The 23,787-nt window shown below is 36.2% G+C and overlaps 2 protein-coding genes across 6 annotated transcripts; both read left to right on the top strand.

The window, feature by feature from the left end:
• The first annotated feature begins 1,490 nt into the window (after positions 1–1,490).
• Positions 1,491–14,318, top strand: usp5 (ubiquitin specific peptidase 5 (isopeptidase T)). 2 transcript variants are annotated; one of them, XM_081389797.1, is made up of 20 exons: positions 1,491–1,826; positions 2,293–2,421; positions 3,903–3,969; positions 4,085–4,212; positions 4,443–4,588; positions 4,712–4,896; positions 5,399–5,493; positions 5,598–5,791; positions 6,401–6,472; positions 6,790–6,880; positions 7,055–7,180; positions 7,263–7,416; positions 7,527–7,701; positions 7,795–7,883; positions 8,054–8,182; positions 8,574–8,717; positions 8,813–8,955; positions 13,204–13,354; positions 13,450–13,534; positions 13,668–14,318. In XM_081389797.1, the coding sequence occupies exons 1-20, from the start codon at positions 1,719–1,721 to the stop codon at positions 13,759–13,761; spliced, it is 2,505 nt and encodes an 834-aa protein (XP_081245923.1). In that variant the 5' UTR covers positions 1,491–1,718; the 3' UTR covers positions 13,762–14,318. The 2 variants fall into 2 exon arrangements, with proteins under 2 accessions (XP_081245923.1, XP_081245922.1); XM_081389796.1 differs by having other exon boundaries at positions 8,054–8,239.
• Positions 14,319–14,408: 90 nt separating this feature from the next.
• LOC308705007 (neuroglian-like) lies at positions 14,409–23,727 on the top strand. Of its 4 annotated transcripts, none has more exons than XM_081389800.1 (10): positions 14,409–14,579; positions 16,098–16,147; positions 16,290–16,451; positions 16,542–16,673; positions 16,769–16,990; positions 17,093–17,334; positions 17,685–17,787; positions 18,046–18,227; positions 18,302–18,381; positions 23,096–23,727. In XM_081389800.1, the coding sequence occupies exons 2-10, from the start codon at positions 16,111–16,113 to the stop codon at positions 23,223–23,225; spliced, it is 1,290 nt and encodes a 429-aa protein (XP_081245926.1). In that variant the 5' UTR covers positions 14,409–14,579; positions 16,098–16,110; the 3' UTR covers positions 23,226–23,727. The 4 variants fall into 4 exon arrangements, with proteins under 4 accessions (XP_081245926.1, XP_081245928.1, XP_081245925.1 ...); XM_081389802.1 differs by lacking the exon at positions 14,409–14,579 and adding an exon at positions 14,872–15,011 and having other exon boundaries at positions 18,094–18,227; XM_081389799.1 differs by lacking the exon at positions 14,409–14,579 and adding an exon at positions 14,872–15,011.
• The last annotated feature ends 60 nt before the right edge of the window (positions 23,728–23,787 follow it).

The following is a 23,787-nucleotide window of genomic DNA, read 5'->3' as shown; positions in this document are numbered from 1 at the left end:
GAGGAGGTCCCACAGAGGAATGAGGGGAATACGTGACTGCCGGCGAGAAATGTAGGTACAGCACGAGGGAGGAAACTGTGTGTCTGTGGGAGGACACATGCTTATAAAATGTAGTAAATATTGATGTATTATTATTTTGTGTTTTATTAAATTCATTTACTTAATATTGTAAATTATTACTAAAAATATTTAACTGGTAGGGTTGGGGTTTATCTATAATTAACTAAAAACATAAAGTCAATTAATAATATATGTGTAACAACTCTGTGTTTTTTTGTTAAGTTTTCTATACGTTTTTAATACGTGTGGTAGGCCTACGTTATATTCTTTGAGACAAACTATGATCAAATTCATCAGTCAACACCATTGAGTATTTTATTTTCCATTAAATATTCAGTGTACTAAATTAAAAAAACGCCCTTAATTCCTAGCGTTAAATATGTGTTACCCTGATGTAACCAATCCCGTCAACATTGTGGGAGGGGCTTTTCTTATCTTTATTTTTAAAATGAGTATGCTGATTTTTAGGGCAGTATCGGTCTGGTAAGGCGAACACGATTTACTTTACCATTACCCCAGCACCCCGTAGAACTGGGTTTGCCTGTATAATTCACTCTTCCTCTTCTTCTGAATCAGTTTCTGGTTAAATTTATGGCTGAATGAATTAAACGAATGAGTGGATTAGGTATTCCATGCTGGTGTGACTGTGTGGGGTGGAGGCAGGATTTGCATATTCATGGACCATGTGTAGGCCTACTCATTTTTTATGTAATTAATTTAAATTAATAAACAATTTTATTTAAATTCGTTCTTCTGAAAAATGACTTTTAGAGCTATAGGGTTTAAGGCCCATTCACACAAAGGACATCTGTAACGATAGTTATGTTTTAATAATAGTTTTAATTCTATGAGAATAAGCAAGCCCACACCACAACTATAACGATAATGACAGGAACGATATATTGGAATCACTTTAAAAAAATCTACAAAATCATTGATAACCAATCAGAATCCACCCAACTTTAAAGAGCTCTACACTCACGCGCTAACACTCACGTTTAAAGTGACAGACAAAACTGCGTTATCTTTCTTGGTATTCGTGAACCAGGTATGAACTTATGGCCTTTAGGGTTTGTATCAGCAATTGACTACGCTGAACCCACATCATCTAATCCATATTTTTTATTATTTGTATTTAATAAAACTCCCAGCCGCATGAGGCCAGTATTGTTATTTACATGAGGTAAAATTTTCCGCTTTCTCATTTTGTCAACTGTCATGGCGTCCATATTACCGTAATGCACAAAATACATGAGAATTCATAATATAGTTTAAAAAAGAAAGTATTAGTTATGCCAAGATTACTATGTTGCATTAAACGATCATTTAAATCCCCTTCAATTAAAGACGTTAAACAAACGTGTACATTTGCTATTTTTATTTAAAAAATTGAAATGTAAAAAAATATGGTCGCGCATTTTAGACACTTTACGGTCAAGCATTTGCGGATGTAATGAGTGCAGTGTGAGTGTGTGCAGCGCCCCTGGCCTCGAGTAAAACACATTGGATCATCAGCAGCAGCTTTCATTGAGGGGAAACAGAGAAAGAAGGGGCTGTCAGAGACTTCAGGCGGACTGTATTTCAGGAGCGGGGGCCAAAAAACCCAAGCGGGCAAGCGTGTGTGTGAAGGCAAGAAGGCAAATTGCGTTTAGCCAGAGATGACGGAGGTTAGCGAGATATTGATGTCGGTTCTGTCTACGATTCGGGTTCCGAGGCCCGGAGATCGTGTTCACAAAGACGAGTGCGCCTTCTCATTCGCCAGCCCAGTGAGTTCAGTAGACTGCACAGTCATCGCGCACTTTCGGGAATTTTTATTTATTTATTTGCTTGTTTGTATAAGGTTGCTGTTTTGCTTTGGTCTTCTTACCATCTGTGAAAGGGGATCGCTAACTAGCGCTCATTTAGTGCTCAAGTTTGCACTATTTTCCTTCATTAGGTCATGCGAGACATCATTGCACTGTTGACTGCACTCTTTGGTTACATCTCGATTAAGCCATTCATTTTCTGTAACTTTAAATGATCCGATTATATATAACTTTAGCTAGCTGTGGGCTAGTTATAACGCTAACTTTAGCTAGAAGCTGCAAAGTTTCTTATCTTGAGAAGCCTGTGTGCTTCGGTATCATGCGCGTGAATGTTATTTTGTGGTGTGCGCGTGAGACTGCCTCATTTAGCGCGTGGTGCTGTTGACCAGCAGTATTTTGTTATAACAGTTCTTTTCAATTGTTTCAGGAGAGTGAGGGAGGCTTGTATGTCTGTATGAACAGCTTTCTCGGCTATGGAAGTAAGTACGTAGACCGACACCACGCCAAAACTGGTCAGAGAGCTTACCTGCACATCACCAGGACCCGGAAAACACAGGTAAGCACATGACGCATCATTCAGTGAATTTATTAATAATAAAGTATGATTTGAGTACGTTCATATATCTTTAAAGTCTCCATTCTCCAAACAGAATTGTAAAAAAAGAAAAGAAAATAGATTGATGACAAACAGGTTTCCCTAACACTCCTCCTGTCTTTCATTGGCCAGACAAACAGAGTCCCGCCCCCAGACTCGTGCCATTGGTTTAGCCAGTGTTGCTGTTTCAGGCTGGGTGGGACAAAGCAATTATTAATGTTCAACATTTGGGTTGGGAAGTAAAAATCCTATTAATTTTATTTAATTTTCATAATAATTAATGATATTTTAATAACCATTAAAGCCAGACTTATTGTGAGCTACAAGGTTATTAATCAATGATACACTGAAGCCATTTGTTGAAACCATCAGCCTAGATTTTCAACACATTTGTTTATCAGTGGAATTCCTGTTGAAGAACTACATTAAACATTACTCATGAATGTCCAAAGAAATCTCCACCAATCAGGGAATTGTGACTAGCAAATCATGCAGAAACACCTCTCCGTGATCACCCACTTCACTAAAGCACTGCGAATGTTGTAACAGTCAGTCTCCCTACACTCTCAAACTAATTAAATATTTGTTTGCATATTTTGCAATAAATGTAAATAAACTGCTTCTATGTATGTAAGCAACATTTGTCAAATTTGTCATTTGCAATGCTATATGGGATTGTAGTTCAACAAAGCCGTTAAGGTCGGATTGAAATGAAAATGCATCTTGTCTGCTTTCTAAATGCATGCTATAGATCTAATTGAGAACAATTCATGCCTATGTTTCATTTACTTTTTTGACCTAGTATAATTTTTAATCAAAATGACAACAGGTCCTTCCTGTGAAAATAACAGGCTTTTCTGCAAGTTCATGTTCATCCACCTCCACTTTTGATTGCAACACCCACATCTTAAAATCCACATATGAATAGATGCATAGAACCAATAAGGTTTTTTTTTTTGTTTTTTTTTTGGATGTTCTGTTGCACTCAGATACGTATCACAATACTTAAGATAAGATCTGTCCCCACTTCCGTTTCATTGCGACTTTAATTACTCTACACAGTCTAGTACCTTTTGTATTTTTGTGTGATTTCCCCCATGGGAAAATTTAATGGAAAAAATAGCGTAACCAAGGCTGCAAAAAATAAATAAAATAATATGTGGGTGTGGGCACTGTATAGCTGCACAGTTCTTAGACTTTTCTGGAAAATCAACATAATCTCGACATGTGGCTTATTTATGTCTCTGCATATTAATATGGTATAGGAGAAATTATTTGAATGAAAAACATATTAGACCTTTAATTCACTGTAGTTGCTGTGCGGCTCTTCATGTCAATGCTTTTGAACTAAGCAAATACGAATTGCACAACCAAGCTTTGTAGTGTCTTGTTTCTTGTGCTGTTCTTCTGGCAAATGTAGACTAACATTGTCTGTCTATCAGAAGGAGGATGATCCCAATTCTGGATCCGGTGATCCTCCCAAAAAGAAGCCCACAAGACTGGCCATTGGTAAGCACTTGCTTTCTTTTGCCCTCAGTCTTAGTGTAATATTTTAGTTTTTATTGTAAGTAAGCTTATTTTATGAAACATAAAAGGATGTAAAGCTTTCATGTTTTTCTCGTAGGGATTGAGGGAGGGTTTGATGTTGATCAGGAGCAATATGAGGAAGAAGTCAAGGTGGTTCTGTTCCCAGACCGACAGGAAGTAACATCAGAGGATCTAACCTCCATGCCAGATGTTGTTCGGGAGAGGGTGAATATCATTTTATATTCATATATTGTATTTTTTAACATTATTTTTCACTATGTAATAATAACAGACTTGTGGATGGCATGTTCATTTTCTTATTAGGCTGTAATAGTCAGTTTATAGACTGTTAACTTTTTATTTATTTACCAGATATAATGCTATATAGTCATAATTAAGTGTAAGCTGAATTTTCTAACTATCATTCGCTGTGTTGTTGTCATTCTCGCTTGCAGGTGTCTCTGTCGATGGCGGGGCTGCAGGCAGCAGACTCCGTGTCACATGCTCTGCAGGTGCAGCAGTGGGACGGTGAAGTGCGACAGGAGTCAAAATACGCAGCTGAACTTAAACAACTCGACAATGGGGTCAAAATCCCTCCGAGGTATACACACGTGCAAATGTTGTTGACACATTTGATGTGTACTGCTAAGCTCTGAGAATATGATCCCAGAGGAAGTTACAGTAATCGATTGTTGGCATTTAGATGCTCCTATCTTTCTTTCAGTGGTTGGAAGTGTGAGGTCTGTGACCTCCAGGAGAACATCTGGATGAATCTGACAGATGGGAAGGTTTTGTGTGGGCGGAGGTATTTTGATGGATCGGGAGGAAATAACCACGCCCTCTTGCACTACCAGCAGACCGGATACCCATTGGCTGTCAAACTCGGCACAATAACACCTGACGGAGCAGGTGAGATTATCACACAAAAGCTACTAGAGTCTAAGTAAATGGTCTCTTCTGCTTCTTCCCTTGGTCTCTTCTGCTAACCAAGGCTGCATTTATTTATTTAAAAATACTGTCAAACTATAATGTTAAATATCATTGCATTTCAAAACATTTTTCAATATGTTTTAAAATATAATTTATTTCTGTGATGGCAAAACTGAATTTTCAGCATCATTACTCCAGTTTTCAGTCACATGATCCTTCAGAAATCATTCTAATACATATACTGATTAGGTTAATGTTATCATCAATGTTGAAAACAGTTGTGCTGCTTAATATTTTTGTGGAAATCATGATGCATGTTTTCCAGGATTTTATTATTTTTTTAAATAGAAGGCTTTTTTGTCATCAATGTATTTATTCTCACTTTTGATCAATGTACAGTGCTCTTTTCTGTAAAAAAAAAAAAACAAAAAAAAAAACTGTCTATTTGAAGACATTGTGTGCTGTGTGTCTGTCTTTGCAGATGTCTATTCATATGATGAAGATGATATGGTATTAGATTCTAAGCTTCCAGAACACCTTTCTCACTTTGGCATCGATATGATGACTATGGAAAAGGTACAAGCATTCCTAAAATCTCTGCAAGATGGGCTTTCATTCTTAAAGTGCTTAAGAAGCTGTTCAAAAAAGCTGGTTTTAAAGTGTGTTCCTCCCTCTGTCAGACGGAAAGAACCATGACTGAGTTGGAGATCGCAGTGAACCAGCGTGTGGGAGAGTGGGAGGTGATTCAGGAGTCGGGCACCACTCTGAGGCCCATGTGGGGCCCGGGGCTCACCGGTATGAAGAACCTGGGAAACAGCTGCTACCTCAACTCTGTCATGCAAGTGCTCTTCACCATCCCAGACTTCCAGACCAAGTTAGTGTCTTTCAGAGTGCTTTTGAGAATGTGTGGGATCTTAGTGGTTTTGCCATGTTTTTCCATATACACTACCGATCAAAAGATTGGGGTCAGTAAAAAATGTTTTAAATACTTTTCTTCAGCAAGGACACATTAAAAGTGACAGTAAATACATTTATAATATTACAAACTATTTCTATTTCATATAAGTGCTGTTCTTTTGAACTTTTTATTAATCAAAGAATCCTGAAAAAATGTTTCAGAGATATTAAGCCAAACGGTTTTCAACATTGATGATCAGAAATGTTTTTCAAGCACCAAATCAGCATTTTAGAATGATTTCTGAAGGATCATGTGACACTGAAGAGTAATGTAATATTTTACATTTTAAAATAGAAAATAGTTATTTTAAATCATTTTAAATTACATTTTTGTGTTTTAGATTAAATAAATGCAGCCATAAAGGGCTTATTTTAAAAACATAAAAAAATCTTACAGACCCCAAAGTTTTGAATGGTAGTGTATGTGTATTAGACATGAATGTTTTATATATTTTTATATTCATGTTAACTATTGCTGAAATAAAATTAAGTCTCTAAATACGTCCTCTCGCTCTTTAACTGTCAGATACGTTTCCAACATTGACAAGGTCTTTGCTGAGGCGCCCAGTGACCCTACCCAGGACTTTAAGACTCAAGTGTGAGTACCTGACCTACAAACCTTTAAAATAGGGGTGTGTGTTTAGTGATCGTCCACCCCAAAATATTTTGGAACAACTTGAAGTTGAGTAAATGATGACAGAATTTTCCTTTTTGGCTGAACTATCCCTTTTATACCATACTTCCAGCAGAGGTCACTATACATCAGTTCTCTCTCTCTGCTACCTGAAAGAAAGCAGGGAAAAAACATGAACATCTACTTAGAATTTTTTTTCAAAAAGCTTAAACACTACAGCAATTTGATGAAATAACCAAAAACGTTCTCTTTCTTCCTTCCTTTTCACGCTTTAATATCAGAGCAAAGCTGGGCTATGGCCTTCTGTCAGGAGAGTACTCTAAGCCGGCCCCGGACCCCGGAGATGACCCCAGTGCCTCCACCGAACCCAGGGTACACGCGCACACACACACCCACCTTTTAACAATTCTAATTCACCGGGTCTCATTCAGGAAAGAAGAGCAGAATTTATGTGCAAATCTTTCAGAAATTGTTTCTAATGAAATGTCATTCTGTTTATGTTTAGTAGTTGAGATAAGCCATTCATAATTGATTTTGTTTGTACAGGGTGACCAGGTTGGGATAGCACCTCGCATGTTCAAAGCTCTGGTTGGACGAGGCCACCCGGAGTTCTCGACCAATCGGCAGCAGGATGCGCAGGAGTTTCTTCTTCACTTTATAAATATGGTGGAGGTAATGATGATGACTTTCTCCTGCTGTCTTTGTTTTTCTCTACTTGTGCATTCGCTCAATTCAGCTTTTCTTTGTTGCCCAGAGGAACTGTCGGTCTGGCATGAATCCCTCAGAAGCTTTCCGCTTCCTGGTAGAAGAGAAGATCGTATGCCAGCAGTCACAAAAGGCCAAGTATACGCAACGAGTGGACTACATTGTGCAGCTGCCTGTTCCCATGGACCAGGCAACAAATATGGGTTAGACACTTATTGGAATGTAGTTTACTTAATTTCCAGGAAAGACTGGATAAAATAATACTCCATTTTATCCTTCCTTTCATTTATCATCTTCTCTTCCTGTTTATCAGAGGAGCTACAAGAAGCGGAGCGTCGCCGTGATGAGGCGGAGTCATCCGGAGCCCCTCCCCCTGCTGTGACACGTGCTCAAATCCCATTTGCTGCCTGTTTGGCTGCTCTCAGTGAACCAGAAACACTCACAGATTTCTGGAGCTCTGCAGTGCAGGCCAAAACCACTGCCACAAAGTAATAATAATATTCTTTATTATAATTCTTATTTATAAAAGACTAGTAGTCAGTCTTTGGGTTTCTTCTGTGTTAATATTTTTTTGTTTCTAGGACCACTCGCTTTGCTTCATTTCCTGACCATCTTGTTATCCAAATCAAGAAATTTACTTTTGGCCTGGATTGGGTTCCTAAAAAACTAGGTGAAATATCTCTCTCTCTCTCTAAATATATATATATAAATTTTTTGAAGACCTCTGCTAAAACATGTTCATTCTGTACAAATACATCTATAAATGATTTTTTTTTTAATGAGTAAGTGAATGAAATTTACAGCCATAGTTTGAAGACTAATATATGATCATTTTATTAGATGTGAGCATTGACGTTCCTGACACGCTGGATCTGAGCACGCTCCGTGCCATGGGACAGCAGCCAGGGGAGGAGCTTCTGCCAGAGGTGGCCCCGCCTCCTCTCATGACCCCCGATGTGGAGGTTAAAGGTATCCTGGGTTCCCACGGCAACGAGGAGGACGACTCTCTCTACTCCCCACTGCTGTGTCAGTCTGTCTTTTCTCCTCTTTCCGACTGCATCTGCCTTCACTCGAGCCTGTCTTTCATTCTTTTTCTTTTTCCTTTGCTTTCTTCTTTTGTTCATTAAATTAATTTGCTTTAGTTCAAGATAAACACTTTTTTTTTATGTGGTGCTTTCTGTATACATGATGTATCATACAGCCTCAGTATTTAGTTTTCAATTAAATGGAATTTGTCTTGGATTTAAGCATTGGTTAAACTTTTTTTCATTTAATTTTGATTAGCATTCAGTCTGTGTAATGATTCCTTGTATCAAAAGCTGTGCGTAGACCACTCTCTCTCTCTCTGTCTGTCTCTCAGCTCCGGTGTTGGATGACTCCACAGTGTCTCAGCTCTGTGAGATGGGTTTTCCTCTGGAAGCTTGCCGGAAGGCCGTGTACTACACAGGCAACACTGGCATCGACGCTGCTATGAACTGGGTGATGGGGCACATGGATGACCCTGGTAAATACATTCATCAATGAGTGTCAACTGTGAAGAGGATTTTAAGCAGTATGCAGATTTAGAGTAATAATTCTCTTTGTGTGATTTTTCTGCAGATTTTTCCGCACCTTTAGTGTTGCCTGGCTCTAGTTCTGCTCCTGGCACAACACCCACTGAGAGTGTACCTGAGGAACACCTTGCAACCATCGTTTCTATGGGCTTCAGTCGAGACCAGGCCACTCGTGCTCTCAGAGCTACGGTGAGAGGCAAAAACATATTGATGCATAGATTTTTTTTCCAACAATGTTTTATAGATAAACTTACTGATAGCTACCGTGATCTGTTTTCTCAAATATGGTACTTTTTTTAAGAATTATTAGATGTGTTCGAATAAAAAAAAAAATACAGGGTTTTTCCTGCATAATTACAAGGCGGCCGCCTCTGTCAAATTTCGTTCCTCCTCCGGCTCTCGACAAAACTCAGACAGACAGTATCATGCTCAGATACACTTTTTCCACCGTGACTATTCTGTTGCGGGCCAAGTAATAAAAACATAACATTCCAATGAATCGAGGGTGGATGACAGATAAATCATTATAATGTTTAATAAAGACACAGAACTCTCATCATGGAAAAAAACGCCATGAACATGCGTCACTCTTTTACTTTTGTTTTCAACAACGTAATTCTCTTCAGGGAAAACCAATCAAGGAAAACGTATCAGGGCTCGACATTAACGCTTGTCCGGGACACGTGTTTTTTTTAAGGGACAAGTGAGAGAGAATTGTACTTACCCAACCGGAAAAATGCCCTGATTAAAAAACCAATATCAAAAAATAAAATAAAAATAACAAGGGAATCACCGAAAACGCGATTTCATTTAATGTAAGTGGCGATTGATAGCCTATAGTTGATAATAATATAGATGTCTTACCGTGTTTCCCAACATTTTGATTAACAACCTAGTGTCTTATTCTAATTGAATGTATTGATCAAATTGAAGAATTTGAAATGAAAGATGGAGCATACATTTAATAAAATGAAGAAAAAAAAATGCCCCCAGACCCCCATAAATAATACTTAAATACTACTTAAACTAAAATGTATTTACTATTAAAATACATGATCAGGATTTTACCACCTCCACCTCGTTTTGAGCCAGGAAAAACCCTGAATCGTTAAGCCCCTTCACAGAGAATCCGGAAAATACACTGATACCTGTGTCCCGGGATTTGTTCTGGAATCGTTTAATTTTGATTCATTCACACTGCCAGTGATTTTCTGGAATCTGTGCATGTGTTCACACACATCCCGTAAAGACATGTGACATCAAGATGTGATGTATAATGTACGTGTCAAAAAACATTAGCTAGTGTTGTAGAACTAAAGAGAGAGGCTCCCAGGAGCACGCTTAAACGTCACACGGCAAAAACGGCAAATAACTGTATCCTTCACTTAAAATCAGTCAAAATTTCTTCTTTGTTAATGTGTAACGTTGACCTTGATCTGCATTTAAAACCCCCGGTCAAAGAGTCGCTCTAACTACCGGTACGTAATTTTGATGACACTTCACTAAATGGCGTTGGTCCTGCCTTTAGTTCACACAGTGCACGTTCCGGGACTGATCCCAGCAATGTTACTAGGTCTCCATCCGGGGATCAATCCCAGGACGTGTTTCCGTTCACACAGAAGGCACTCTAGCAATTATATGGCAATTTTCTGGGATCAACGCTCTGCGTGAAAGGGGCTTTAGTTAATGTAAGAAATATTTAATCTTTTTAATAGTTCTCACAACAACAAAAAACTTGCAATTACTCGTCTCACTTAAAATCTACTTCTATATTGCACTGAACAATTAATAATATACAACAATACACTAGGCAAAAAAATTTGAGATTGATTTACGTTTAAAAAAATATTTGTGAAAGTGTTTATGCTCACCAAGGCTGTATTTATTTTATTTTTTTTATTTTTTATTAGATTTAAAAATTTTGACAATAAACATGCCAAAAAGAAACACAACAAACAACAACCCATCTACCAATCCCTCCCACCCCACCCCGCGGTCTCTTTATAATGGGGTACAAAATGGACAGATAAGTCAACAGAAAAACAGGAATGATAAAACATTTATAAAAAACAATAAAAAATAAAGAAATGGGATAAAGTGTTGAAGTGTTCAAACTGAGTCCTGAACTTTGCTTTGCGCAATATACTTGGAGACCTTATCAGCAGCTGTTGAAGGCTGCATTTATTTGATGAAAAATTCAAAAACAGTAATATCATGAAATATCATTAATTGTTATTTGAAGCAAAGCTGATTTTTCAGCAAGAATTACTCCAGTGACTTCACATGATCCTTCAGAAATCATTCTTATGCTGATTTGGCGCATAGGACGCATTTCTTATAATCATTTAGGGCTGCCCTCGACTAAAGATTTTTCTAGTTTGACAAGTAGTCGTTCATTTAAACGATTAGTCGACTAATCATGCGTTCATATTAACAATTCATAAATCATAACAACGAGCCTTTAATTGCCTATATATTACTAATAAGTGCCCAAATGCAAGCATAAATCTTTCCACAGCACACCGGCAAACAAAATGATTATGAGTGTGTCGTGAATAAACAGGAGGAGACTGTCTAAACATTTTAATAATTTATTGATAATGTTTTGGCTGGAGAGATTAAGTCACGCTACTGACTGCAGTAGTGGGGAAATATTTTTTGTTACATTATAAATGCCTTTAATGTTGCTTTTGGTCAATTTAATGTCGATGCTGAATAAAATAATTCATTTTATTCACCAAAAACAAATCTGACTACCCCCAAACTTTTTAACAGTTATATAATCTTATGAACTGATATTCCATGAATTGTTGCAGAAAAAAAATATTTCTTATGGTTAAATAAATGACCTAAAGCATAACATTGCCCCCAATTGTGCATACAAGCTAGTTACCACACTGTATTTACCTCACTTCTATAAATATTACATTCCTTTTAATTTGTGACACCCAAGAAGTAACAAAAATTATCATTACTTGCTCGCCCTCAAGTTGTTTAAAGGGGACATCTCATGCTAAATCCACTTTTTTAGCCCTTAAATGCATTTTGTTGTATATTTGGAGTGTTTAGAAGTACAGAAAATATGAAATTATTCTCTTCAGGTGCTTCGTTGATATCTTTATATTCTGTTTTGGTCATATTTTTCAACCTGTTCCGATTTTTCTGTTAATCTATGACGTTTTGTGAACTAATACGTCACAGTATTTGCAGCGGAACTGCCAAATAAGGATATTGACTCCCGGCCCAACACTTCGAGCAATCCGCCATTTCTATTTCTCACTGCAATTTTGTAGTCCAAGCTAAAGGATGCAGAAGTTACGAGAGGGTAAGTTAAAATGTTCGGTTGTTGGATGTAGTAACCCACACGCTTCATTACACCGTCTAATGTAGATGAACTGCCGCGCTTGTGTCAGGACGCATGTTTAACTGAAAGAACGAGCAGAGAGAGAGACCCGGTCGCACGCGCGCTCACTCTCTCTCTCTTCAGAGCCAGACGAACGTGTAAACAAGACATCACCGTCTCCAAACTAGACGCTGTCTTGCTCTTTCTCCCTCGCACATATTAATCAAAATAAATCGACACGGTGGTAAAAGGTCGGAAGACCAAAGTTTCATGTGTAAATACAGTACACACCATTGCGATACATCCATATGAAGACGTTGTTCTGCAGATTCGTCGTCTTCATTTTCATCTCGCTCCGGCTCTGACTCTGGCTCGAACATGTAAGGCTGGATGGACAAGTCTTCCGTTGTTGACATTTTGTTAATAACGTGTGAATAAAAAGTTTCTGTGCCGCTAGATAATCGTATCTCTGCTATCAAACTACAAAAATGGCTGAACGGGGTGGAGTTGAACCTCTGCAACCTGTAGAGGGGCGGGGTATGAAGTGTCTCAGTTGTATTTAAAGAGACCGCACCAAAACGGGTTGATTGAGACGCACCTCAGAAAAAGGGTAGAAAAGGGGCCTGTGGAGCTATAATAATGAGGAATTCAGACCCAAGCATTGCAGTTCCGCTTTATATAGACTACAGATGTATGATTTATATGTAAAAAGGAACAATTTAAAAGCATGATATGTCTCCTTTAAAACCTGTACGAGTTTCTTTCTTCTGTTGTACACAAAGGAAGATATTTTAAAGAACGACTTCCATATTAGGAGAAAATGGCAGTAAATGGCTGTCGGGTCACCAACGTTCTTCAAAATATCTTCATTTTTTTCTTGGGTGAACAATCCCTTTCATGTTAAAAAAAGAAAACTCACACAAATCGAGGTCTTAAATGTTGGTAATAGGTTACAAAAATTGCAAACGTCAAATAAAGTGAACAGAAAATAAAACAGTCAGTATGTTAAGAATGCTATGCACTTTTTCAAAGGCCATTTGTTATCTCTTTCTTTTAAGAGAGTCAAGCCCATATTTTTCAATTTCTGTTTGTAGAATAATGTTCTAGAACGTGCTGTGGACTGGATCTTCTCTCATCTGGATGATCTGGAGTCCATGGATGTGTCTGAGGGTGGACGCTCAGAGGGAGGAAGTGAAGCCAGTCGGGAACCTCCTCCAGGACCACGTGTCCGTGATGGAGCAGGAAGTAAGTGTGTTTTTGTGGCATTTTATAATTTTTTTTTCTTAAATATTATGCTCTCTTCTAACGATTCAAATCTTTCCCATCCTTTTGCCCTGAAGAGTATGAGCTTTTTGCGTTCATCAGTCACATGGGATCGAGCACAATGTGTGGTCATTATGTCTGCCACATCAAGAAGGACCAACAGTGAGTGAAGTTCTCTCTCCATCAGTTCCTCTATTATTATTCATATGCAGCTCTTGTACAGCAATATCACCTTCTCAGTATTCATTTTCTTCTCAGTGGTTTTATATCCAGTGTCTGTCTTTGTTTCTTTCAGGTGGGTAATCTTTAACGATCAGAAAGTTTGTGCCTCTGAGAAGCCACCTAAGGATCTGGGCTACCTGTACTTTTACAGGAGAGTGGTGGAATAAAGTAAACTAGAATAGTATCTTTCTCTCTCTTTCACCCAGACACACACTCACACACTTCTCTATCTGATCCACTGGAAAAGTAGGTAACAGACTCCTGCTTCTGAACTGATGCGCCATTTAATAAGTCAAAGCACTTCTCCATCGAATTTATTCACTACCGAGAAAAACCAGACGTAATAAAATGGAAGGAAAAAAAGAGATGTAGGATGTGCGGATTAGAGTGTTCTTACTCGAAACGCCCATATGTTGTACAATGCCTTACCACACACTAGTCTCCTTCGTGCCTCCCCCTGATTGGATTGTGACTATTGTGACATCATCGCTTCTAGAGCTAAGCTCCACCTTCCTTCCCTTTATGTGTTCCAGAATGTTTCTGCAAAATGTTTAATGACAAGTAAATATCACTAAATCACAAAAAAAACAGCTAAATATTATATATTGGAATTTTAAATTTAAAAAAAAAATGAATGCAAAAGGTATTGTGCGGTTTCACTTTTTTCCTCATGGTTTGTTCTCCTTTTTTGGGGGAGGAATGAATTAATTTTGTTCTTTTTGCTTTAAAATAAAAAATGTCTCTTTGCTTCTTCTGACTCTTGTGTATTGTGATTATGGGTGTGTATAAACGAACTTTGTTAGCAGTAATGATTGTATTACAGGAAGGAACAAACTGAAAGTGCAAAGATTGTTGATAAATGTGAAAGCAATGAATTAAACATGAATTAAATGCAAAAACGACACGAATGATATTCAATTAAGCACATCTGGTTTACAATGGAGAGTTAAAGCGTCGTTTGTCTTAATGCTGTCAAGCTTTGACGGTAAGTAAATTACAAAGCTCTTTGAATCTTAAGTGAATCTACATAGCGTATCACATTTGCAAGCGTTGTCTGTTATGAAATGTCAATACTGAGAATCTGAGATTAATTTGCACGTGCTATTTAGGCCTGTTGATTTAGGTGTAAAATACTAATATCGATTAATGTTTACCGTAATTCTCAAATCTATCAAGGATTTCCCACTGCGAAGTAGGCCTACATGTGAGAGGCGTTTTCTGCCCTACATTGGTTTCTGCTCTCCAAAAACACTTTTTTTTTTTTTTCTTTCTTCCGCTCTCTTGCCTCATTTGAGATTCTGGTGCAGTTTAAGGTTTTCGTCTCGGCTGGTTTCTCTCACGCGCTGGTTTTTTTGGACTAAAGGCTCATAAACATTTTTTGAAACTGTGTTAACAAATCAGAAAACGGCATTCAAACGTGAGTATAAACAGCAGAGCTTTCAACAATCAAATCTGTTATCTAACTTGTCTTGCATACGCGAAATACGGTTTTAAATAAAAAGGGTGAAAAAACGAACAAACAAACAAATAAATGATGCAACTGAATGATGTTTTTTTTTTCTTTTTGTCTTCAATTCCTAGGTGAGATACAGATATATTATTTTAGAACCAAAAGAGGATAATATTTATTTAACACTCGATCATGATGCTCCTTTTTATATATATTTTTATTGGTTTAATATAGGCTAGCCTATATATTTTTGTTTCCTTTTCGTTAACTTTAATGATTTTTAAATATATCGTCATATATAAGGACCGACTTAGACTAATAATAAATGTAACTTAAAAAGTAAAAAAAAAAAAAACATGTAGCTGCTATATAATTGCTTATTTTAAGAATGAAAAGTAAACGAAATAAACGATTACAAGATTATAACGTAAGCACAGTATTTTGTAGGATTTATAAAAATGTTTCAGCTTGTCATAGGCTAATAACATGGATAAAAAAGACAGTAATAAATAAGAAAAATAAAACCAGCAGAGTGAAACAGGAATGCTTATTTGCACCACAAACACTGTAAGGGAAATGTATATTACTATGCATTGAAGATACAATATAAAACTTAGATTTTTATTTTATTTTTTAAAGTACAAAAAAAAAACATTTTTATTCATTTTCTACCAATGTGTGTATAATTTGGAGGCATCATATAGCTTATTTTGCTGGTGATAACTTGTTTAGCTTAATAGTAATACAAGTGTCTTGGATATTTCTCTCAAATTATTCAAATTTAATTTTAATAATTTAAATTAGGACTATATGTACAGACAACAAATATTTTAGGTTAAGAGAGAATGAAACAAAATTACGAAAGCAGTTGCACTTGTGGCTCACAGCCACATATGTTGATTTCCTGTTTACCCCCTTTTTTTCTTAGTTGTTAAAGCATGGGCCTCTTATATACGAAAAAAGATTATCGGATAGGATTTTCTCAAGGAAATGAAACGCCGGGCTTTTGATTTAAAAAGAAACTTTACATTTCATTCAATATATTTTTTTTAGAAAAAGGAACAGAATGGCAACTTGCAAGATCCTCTTTTTTCTCCTTCTTGGTGAGCATAAATAAACTCATACAGTGCATTGTAATATTCTGAAGTACCTTTTATTTATTTTAAACAGTCTATATATAATACTCTGTCTGCACAGCTTTGCTTTCTTTAACCCTCCCTTATTCTCCAACATTCTCTCCTTCAGCACTGTGTACATTGTGTGGGAAATGTGATGTGTTATATCAGAAAGTGGGGGGTGACGTTTCCATGGATTGTGGAGCCCTAGGTCCGAAAAGTGATGTAGAATGGAGATTGAACGGCACTCACATTATTACCATTAGGGGCAGAAGTGGAACTAAAGCGCTGGGTATCATTTTCTTCTCCTTTTGACACAAAAATGATTGAATATAAATATATATTGTGAGGAGTCACGCTATAATTGATTTTATTTTTAAAGGTAGTTCCCATATTAAGGACAAAGTAAGGGTAAATGACGGAACTTTGAGGGTTCCCAAACTGGAGACAAGAGACTCTGGAGAATATACCTGCACTCAGACAAGGAAAAAATACACTCTGCGTGTTGTGTCAGGTGAGAGACGACAGCAGTGGCGAGAACCTTATTTATTTATTTTTAGAATGATTGTATTTTTCATATTTGCTCCCTTTTCTCTCTCTCTCTCTCAGTCTTTGCTAAACCAGCAGTGCTGGTGCAGTCCAGTAGTGCAGAGCTGCACTGTGACATTACAGGAGACCCGAATGCTGAAGTAAAGTGGCTGGATCCCTCTAATGTTGAAAAAAATAAAAAACAAGTGATACAGCTGAAGTCTGTGACTTCAGACGATGATGGCCAGTGGACATGTCAGGTCAAGGATGACTTGAAGATCAGTTTACAGTTGACTGTTGTCGGTTGGTGTCCCTAATAGTTAATAAAAGTTTATATTATTGTTTATATTATTATAATATTTCACATTTCATGCTATAAATGACATTTGCCTGGGTCTCCAACAGGTCTCCAGACCAAAGCTGTTGAAGTTGCTGAAGGGGGGAGTGTAGTGCTGCCCTGTTCTCTTTCTCAGAGTGTATCTCTACGTGTTGAGGGTGGGAAGTGGAAGGCTGACCACCTCCCTGCAGACTCTTTCCCAACCCTGATGAACTCAGGCAAAGGCTTACACTGGAATGGCGTGAATTCATCAAAAGTCACATTTACTAGTGGACAACTCAGCACAAACTATGATGTCACATTGATAAAAGTGAATGCCTTACACTGATCTTGCTTTGAATAAACTATACATAACATTTTCATGTTACACTCTTAAAAAAATGAAGGTTGCAAAGTTTTTTTGGAAAATAATTATTTGCATAATACATTAGAATAATTTATGAGTATAGTTTGGGTTCCACAAATAACCTTTAAGTGAAGAGTTCTGAAAAAAAAATGTTTGTGTTTGTGAATAATTTTATAAAATGCATAATCTAAAGGGCCTTTAGTGCAATGAAAAAGTTCCATTGATGTTTAAGATTCTTCATGGAACCATAGATCATGCCAATAAAGAACCTTTATTTTAAGAGATGACAGTCATTTCCTCTCTTATTCTCTCAGGCGCGGGTTAGTGATGCAGGGGACTATGTGTGCACAGTGAAGTTTGAAGGAGGAGCAGAGCTAACTGCAAAGACGAATTTGACGGTTGTAGCCAAACCTTCAGGTGAAACAAATCTACATTTCACAACTTTACAAAATCAGTCTTGTATGGATGCACTTTATATATTAGAACCGCATCAGTTATAGTTATTGGCCAAATTGATTATCAGCTTATAGGTATCAGCCAGAATTTTAATATCGCTGCATTCCTACAGGAATTAATATAATTTCACAATAGAAAGGATGCACTTTATGTGCGTTGTGCACTAAGCAAAATCCCAGATCAACAGCTCAGTCTTAGTTTATAATGATCATTGAACAGGTGGAAGTGAACAGGAAGTCACTAAAGTGAGAGGAAAAAAACCTGCAGGTGGGGGACCATGGAACAAGGAGATGCTTGGCTTACAGCTGTGGGTCTGGATTGCCGTAGGAGCCAGTGCTGTGGTTCTGATCGGACTTGTCGTTGTGATTGTTTTCGTCCAGCGAAGGAACAAACGAATGAAGGTGAGAGAAAGAAAGCCGGCAAGCAAGCAAGAAAGGAAGTGGCTCATTTAATGTTTTTTTTTTCTTTTATCTAGAAGAGAGTGAAAAAGCTGAGATCCATGCGGCAGCCTCTTACAGCCAAAGACTACTGCCAGTGCAACTGCCAATACAACAGGTACCTCCTCTTCCTTTACTACACAGTGATACTTGTATTACTCACAGTCAGGCTTAATTGAGCGTTTCTGTGGTCTTTATGTTGCTTTAAAGGGATAGTTCACCTTAAAATAAAAAAATGTACACAAAAAGATATTTTGAAAAATGAGTCAGTTTTTTGTCAATGAAAGTCAACGGGGTTCTAAGTATCTTCAAAATATCTGCTATCGTTCTACAGAAGAAAGAAAGTAATAAAGGTTTGGAATGACATGAGGGTGAGTCAGTGATATCAAAATGTTCATTTCTAATGCTGCCATTTTGTTATATATTCTCTTAAAATTAATTAAATTTTACATTGTTATTTTTAATTTATCAGTTGATATTGCTTATTTAATGGTTTCTGCTCATTTCCCTATTGTTACATTTAGATTACCATTGCCTTTTTCATTATGTTCATAATTATGCCTAAATTCACTTTTCACAATTTATTTGAATATTTTAAATGTTAAATATTTTAACTTATTTGGACAAAATGGTGTAGAATAGTGTAGTAGAATTTAAATAATCTGCCATTTATCTGTTATACGAAACAAAATATATTTTTTTATATCCATGAATCCCTATTGTTTCTACCAAGGTTATTTTCGTAAACGAAAACTGAAACTAAGAATAAAACTATTGGTCAAAAAAACATTTTCGGAAAATTAAATAAAATAGAAAATTTCAACAAAAATGAAAAACTAAAACTAAACGAAACTAACAACAGTTACTGAAAAACTAACTGAAATAAAATAATAATTAGCAAAAATAAATAATCTTTACTAATAAGCTCTCATCTTGTTCCGGAAAATCACTTTTTTTCCATTTCATTGCACTAACAAGCCGTTTAATCCTTAAATCCTACTAGTATCTATTTTCATGCTACTTGTACTTATTTTTTATATACTAGTATCTATTCCATTAAGTGCCAGTACTTATTCCAATAGTGTCTAGTATTTAATTATACCTAACTTGTTAAGAAACAATAGAACTAGTGTTTATTTTTTAGTTACATTTTAGATCAAAGATATCCTTACCTTAATAGATACTAGGACTATTTAAATAATCAGTGTGCAAATAATATGTTGAATATTAATGAACCAACAACATGTCAAAGAGAGATGACACAGGAAATGGACTGAATTGAACAAAGACGTTTTTATAATAACAATATAATAATAGAATACCTTTTTAATGGTATTAGAGTAAAAAATATAATAAGCATATGTAATATAGTGCATATATATTCTTATTGTGACATGACTCGCATTCTCATTTTGATTAATATTAGATAATTTTTTTATTTAATATTATTATTATTTAATATTAAAGGTTAATATTCAGAATTTTTGATTAAGGAATTATGAAATCCCTCCAAAAGTTCCCATCTCTGGGTTTTGTGGTTGTTTGGCTGGTGGGTATGAATCCGTTTTTGGAACTACTTAACTGTTGTTTGGATTTTATTATTGTCAGTTAAGTCTTTATTATGGTCTACTGTACATTAAAACCAATAAATGTCATATCAAACACATCTTTTATAACGTTCATGCTAACCAATTAGCTAGATAAACCAACAAAGCCAGTAACAATGTTCTATAGCCTTAGTTTAGTTTAGAACTCTAATGTTCATATGGAAATGCAGGTTTGAGAGGTGGCGCCCCGCCAAATCACGACTTGCTTTACGGCACAACGTCACAAACTTCAACAACGTATAAAGCAGCCTCTATTCAGACGTGCTCTATTCAGACTACTCATTTCAGACGTGGATCATGGCAGAGTCAACGAAGACAGCACGGTCGGAAGAGTCAAGAAAAAGAAAACAAGAAACATACTTGCGACAGCAACGTTAAATATAAGTACTCCACAGCGACTCTAGGGGTCGCTGTTTTACAAAAACTGTAACTGCATAGTATGCCTTTAATTTTTTCTTATTAGTTCCTTAAAGCAACACTATGTAACATTTTTTTACCTTAAAATAATGTTTCCAAAATCATTTCAGTGGTTCATCAAGTCGTAACAGGGTGAAAGGGACTTAAGCCTCCGCCTTTGCGGTCCGCGTTTCTGTAGTTCTAATGAGACATACAAATTTGACTTGCTTTACGGCAAGCGTTACAATAGTCATTATTTTGTTTTTCTTCATTTCTGATGTCTCAATACATCATACTTTCATGAAATCATGCATCACACTCTACCTTGTCTGTGGACACCGTTCATTCCAAAGCCAGTGCTGGATAAACAGTGGGCGTGCGTGCGACAGTAGGCTGCGGTAGGCTAAATGATTTTCGACAGCGGTAATGGACAATTCCTCTTCCAACCTGTAGGGGGACCGCAGAGGAAAAGTTCCATAGTGTTGCTTTAAAAGATTGAGGATACAGTATCTGCAAATTAATAGATACTAGTAGCTATTCTGTTTTGATATAATCTATTAATTTATGACATGTAAATATTCCAATTTTGACTAGGATCTTTTTAAATATTACTAGTAAGTATTTGTTAGATACTAGTACTTATTTATTAAATGCTATTATTTTTCATTAGATACTAGTATCTATTTTATAGATACTAGTAGTTATTCATTAGGTACTAGTACTTATTTATTGGACACTAGTATCTTTTGTAATTGTTACAAGTAACCATTCTTATTTTACTAGTCACAGCTGATTTTGTTAGTCAGAACAGCCACTGTAGAGTTCAATTAAAAATCTTAGAATAGAATAAAAAATCTTACTAGTAACATTTTGGAATAAATATTAGTATCTAATAAATAGGTACTAGTATCTATTGAATAAGTACTAGTAGCTAATTAATAAGTACTGGTATCTAATTAATGGGTAGGCTACTGGTATCTAATGAATAAGTACTAGTATCTATTTAATAGGTACTAGTATCTAATGAATAAGTACTAGTAGCCTATCTATTTAATAGGTACTAGTATCTAATGAATGAGTACCAGTATCTAAAAAATAAGAACTATTTCTAATGAATAATCTATTAAAAAGGTACTAGCACCTAAAGAATAAGCACTTGTAGCTAATGAATAAGCACTAGTACTTAATGGAATAGATACTAGTTTCTAAAAAATAAGTACTTGTAGCATGAAAATAGATAGCCTACTAGTAGGTTTTAATGATTAAATTTTAAAACGGCTTGCCATAGCCTGCGTCTTTTTTCCGTTTTTTAAAGCAAATTAGCAAAACCGCTTTCTGTGTGAACCAGCCCTATAAGAAGCAGAAATGGCCAAATAAGTATATCCATCATGACTAGACTTCTTGTAAATACAGCTGTACCCTAATTCCAGGTAAGATAACCATCTCATGTGAAACTAAACAAGTTACCACACATATTAGACCAGAGACCACCCTAAGCAGAAAACGGAAAAAACAAATAGCATGTCTAGCCCACATATAGACGTACATTGGTCAGAGAAGAGGTACCTCTTCCTGTTTTCGGTCGAAGGCCACAGTAGTCGATTGTCGAGTTCACGCGCGCGATCATAGGTACTAAACCTGTGCGCGTGAACTCGACAATCGATTACTATGGACTTCGACCGAAAACAGGATGTAAATACAGGTATGTGCGCTGGCTGAAATAACATCATTTTTATTCATATCTTTCACATCTACTGCAGTCAGATTCACCCGTGATCACCCCGAAGGAATCACTCACATGACCTGTGCACTTGTAATGACACATCAAGGATGTTAAGAGGCTAAAAGCAGGTTTAAAACTTTTCCCCATTGAAGTCAACAGGGTGCACATTTTAAAAAGAGGATAACACGGTGTAGGCAACACCGATTTTTGTCGTTGTTCTCTGTATTGACAGCACTCCAAATTTACAAAAAAAAATGAGCTCAATGTTAAAATTGACCGGAGTTCTCCTTTAACAAGATTTCATTTTTAATGTGAATGAGTATGAATGAATAATTCTTACTTTTTAGTTGCATTTGTTTGGTTCTTTGTTCATCCTCAAACAATTATTTAATTTTTATTATTAAGAGGTTTTCACAAGAGTTAACTATAAACTGCAAGTGTTCTGTTAACTCTGCTAAACTATAATTACTAAAACTAAAACTGAAACTAAATATAGAAAAACTAAATAGAAATGTGTTCACAAAATAAAAACTAAACTAAAACTAACAAAACCATTAATGGAAATAACTAAAACTAAACTGAAATTTATAGGAAATTTATATTAAAATAAAAACTAATTAAATGCAAAACTATAATAACCTTGGTTTACACCACATTGTAGTTGCTGGTATAATGTCAAAATGAGTAAATGCAGGGATGTTATATTCAGTGTTTGGGAAAGCTACCTTTCAAAAGCAATGCTTTAAAGTATTGCATTACTCGTTAAAAAATAACTAATTACGTTACTTTTTATAGAAAGTAATGCATAAAGTTACATTCGCATTGTTTTTTGTCACCTGGGGTTGCTTGCTTGTTTGTTTTTTAATAAAGTAATTCATTACTTTACTAGTTACTTGAAAAAAATATTCTGATTATTTTACTCTCATTACTTGTAATGCATTACCCCCAACACTGGTTAGGCTATATTTACACAGTTACACATTTGGTTAGTAATATTTCCTTATTCGTAGTTAATAATTCATATCAGTTTAAAGCATAAATGAACGCAGTGTTAAAGCAATAATACTACAGTATTACAGATTTTCACAGCATCTGTTTGTTTGTAGAGCTGAGACAGAGATGGAGTTGGGACTGCAAGAGAGGCCACTTCCAGTGCCCAGAAAACAGCGCAACCCGCGTACACATCCAGCAGGCCCAAACCATACATTCGGCAAGAGCCTAGAGCAAGACTACTGAGGAAAAAATAAATAAATCATGCCACGCTGGGCCTGTGCTTTTAAATGTGCTTCTTGCTTAATGATGCCAACAATGCAAAGGAATGGATATGCCATGATTACTGTATTTTTAAATCAAATCGTGCATTTTGCAGAATATATAATATAAATGTTGCAACAACTGTAATTTTTGAATGACAAGAATGTTGAATGTTGCAGTTTTTCTTTCAAAAAATAAAATTTGTATATTTTAACATGCTTCTACTGTACATGTGTGGGTCTCTCTCTCTCTCTCTCTCTCTCTCTCTCTCTCTCTCTCTCTCTCTCTGTGTGTGTGTGTGTGTGTGTGTATGCACTATAGCTTTAATGAACAGAATTAAACTGGTGCAGCTGGATTTTTTTTTTAGTTCACAGGTGTCCATACATGCACAGCTGTTCTTAGACGTCAAAAACAAAACAAATGACTCAAATGTTTCTTTGTGAATGTGATTATATACAGCAATTAATAAATTATACTTTCATATAAAGAACATTCATCTGATTTTGAGTACAAAAGTGTGTCTGTGTTTTGGCGTAGAATAACA

The sequence above is a fragment of the Scardinius erythrophthalmus genome (genome assembly GCF_964197995.2).
Source record: "Scardinius erythrophthalmus genome assembly, chromosome: 16".
NCBI lineage: Eukaryota > Metazoa > Chordata > Actinopteri > Cypriniformes > Leuciscidae > Scardinius > Scardinius erythrophthalmus.
Note: the sequence above shows the minus strand (reverse complement) of the source record. Positions and strands in the feature narration are given on the sequence as shown.

Coding starts and splice junctions, on each gene's coding strand:
- LOC308705007 (XM_081389800.1), top strand. CDS start 16,111: ATGGCAACTTGCAAGATCCTCTTTTTTCTCCTTCTTG. Junction 16,991..17,092: donor TTTACAGTTGACTGTTGTCG/GTTGGTGTCCCT, acceptor GGTCTCCAACAG/GTCTCCAGACCAAAGCTGTT. Junction 18,382..23,095: donor TGCAACTGCCAATACAACAG/GTACCTCCTCTT, acceptor GTTTGTTTGTAG/AGCTGAGACAGAGATGGAGT.
- usp5 (XM_081389796.1), top strand. CDS start 1,719: ATGACGGAGGTTAGCGAGATATTGATGTCGGTTCTGTCTACGATTCGG. Junction 2,422..3,902: donor CCAGGACCCGGAAAACACAG/GTAAGCACATGA, acceptor TCTGTCTATCAG/AAGGAGGATGATCCCAATTC. Junction 4,897..5,398: donor AATAACACCTGACGGAGCAG/GTGAGATTATCA, acceptor CTGTCTTTGCAG/ATGTCTATTCATATGATGAA.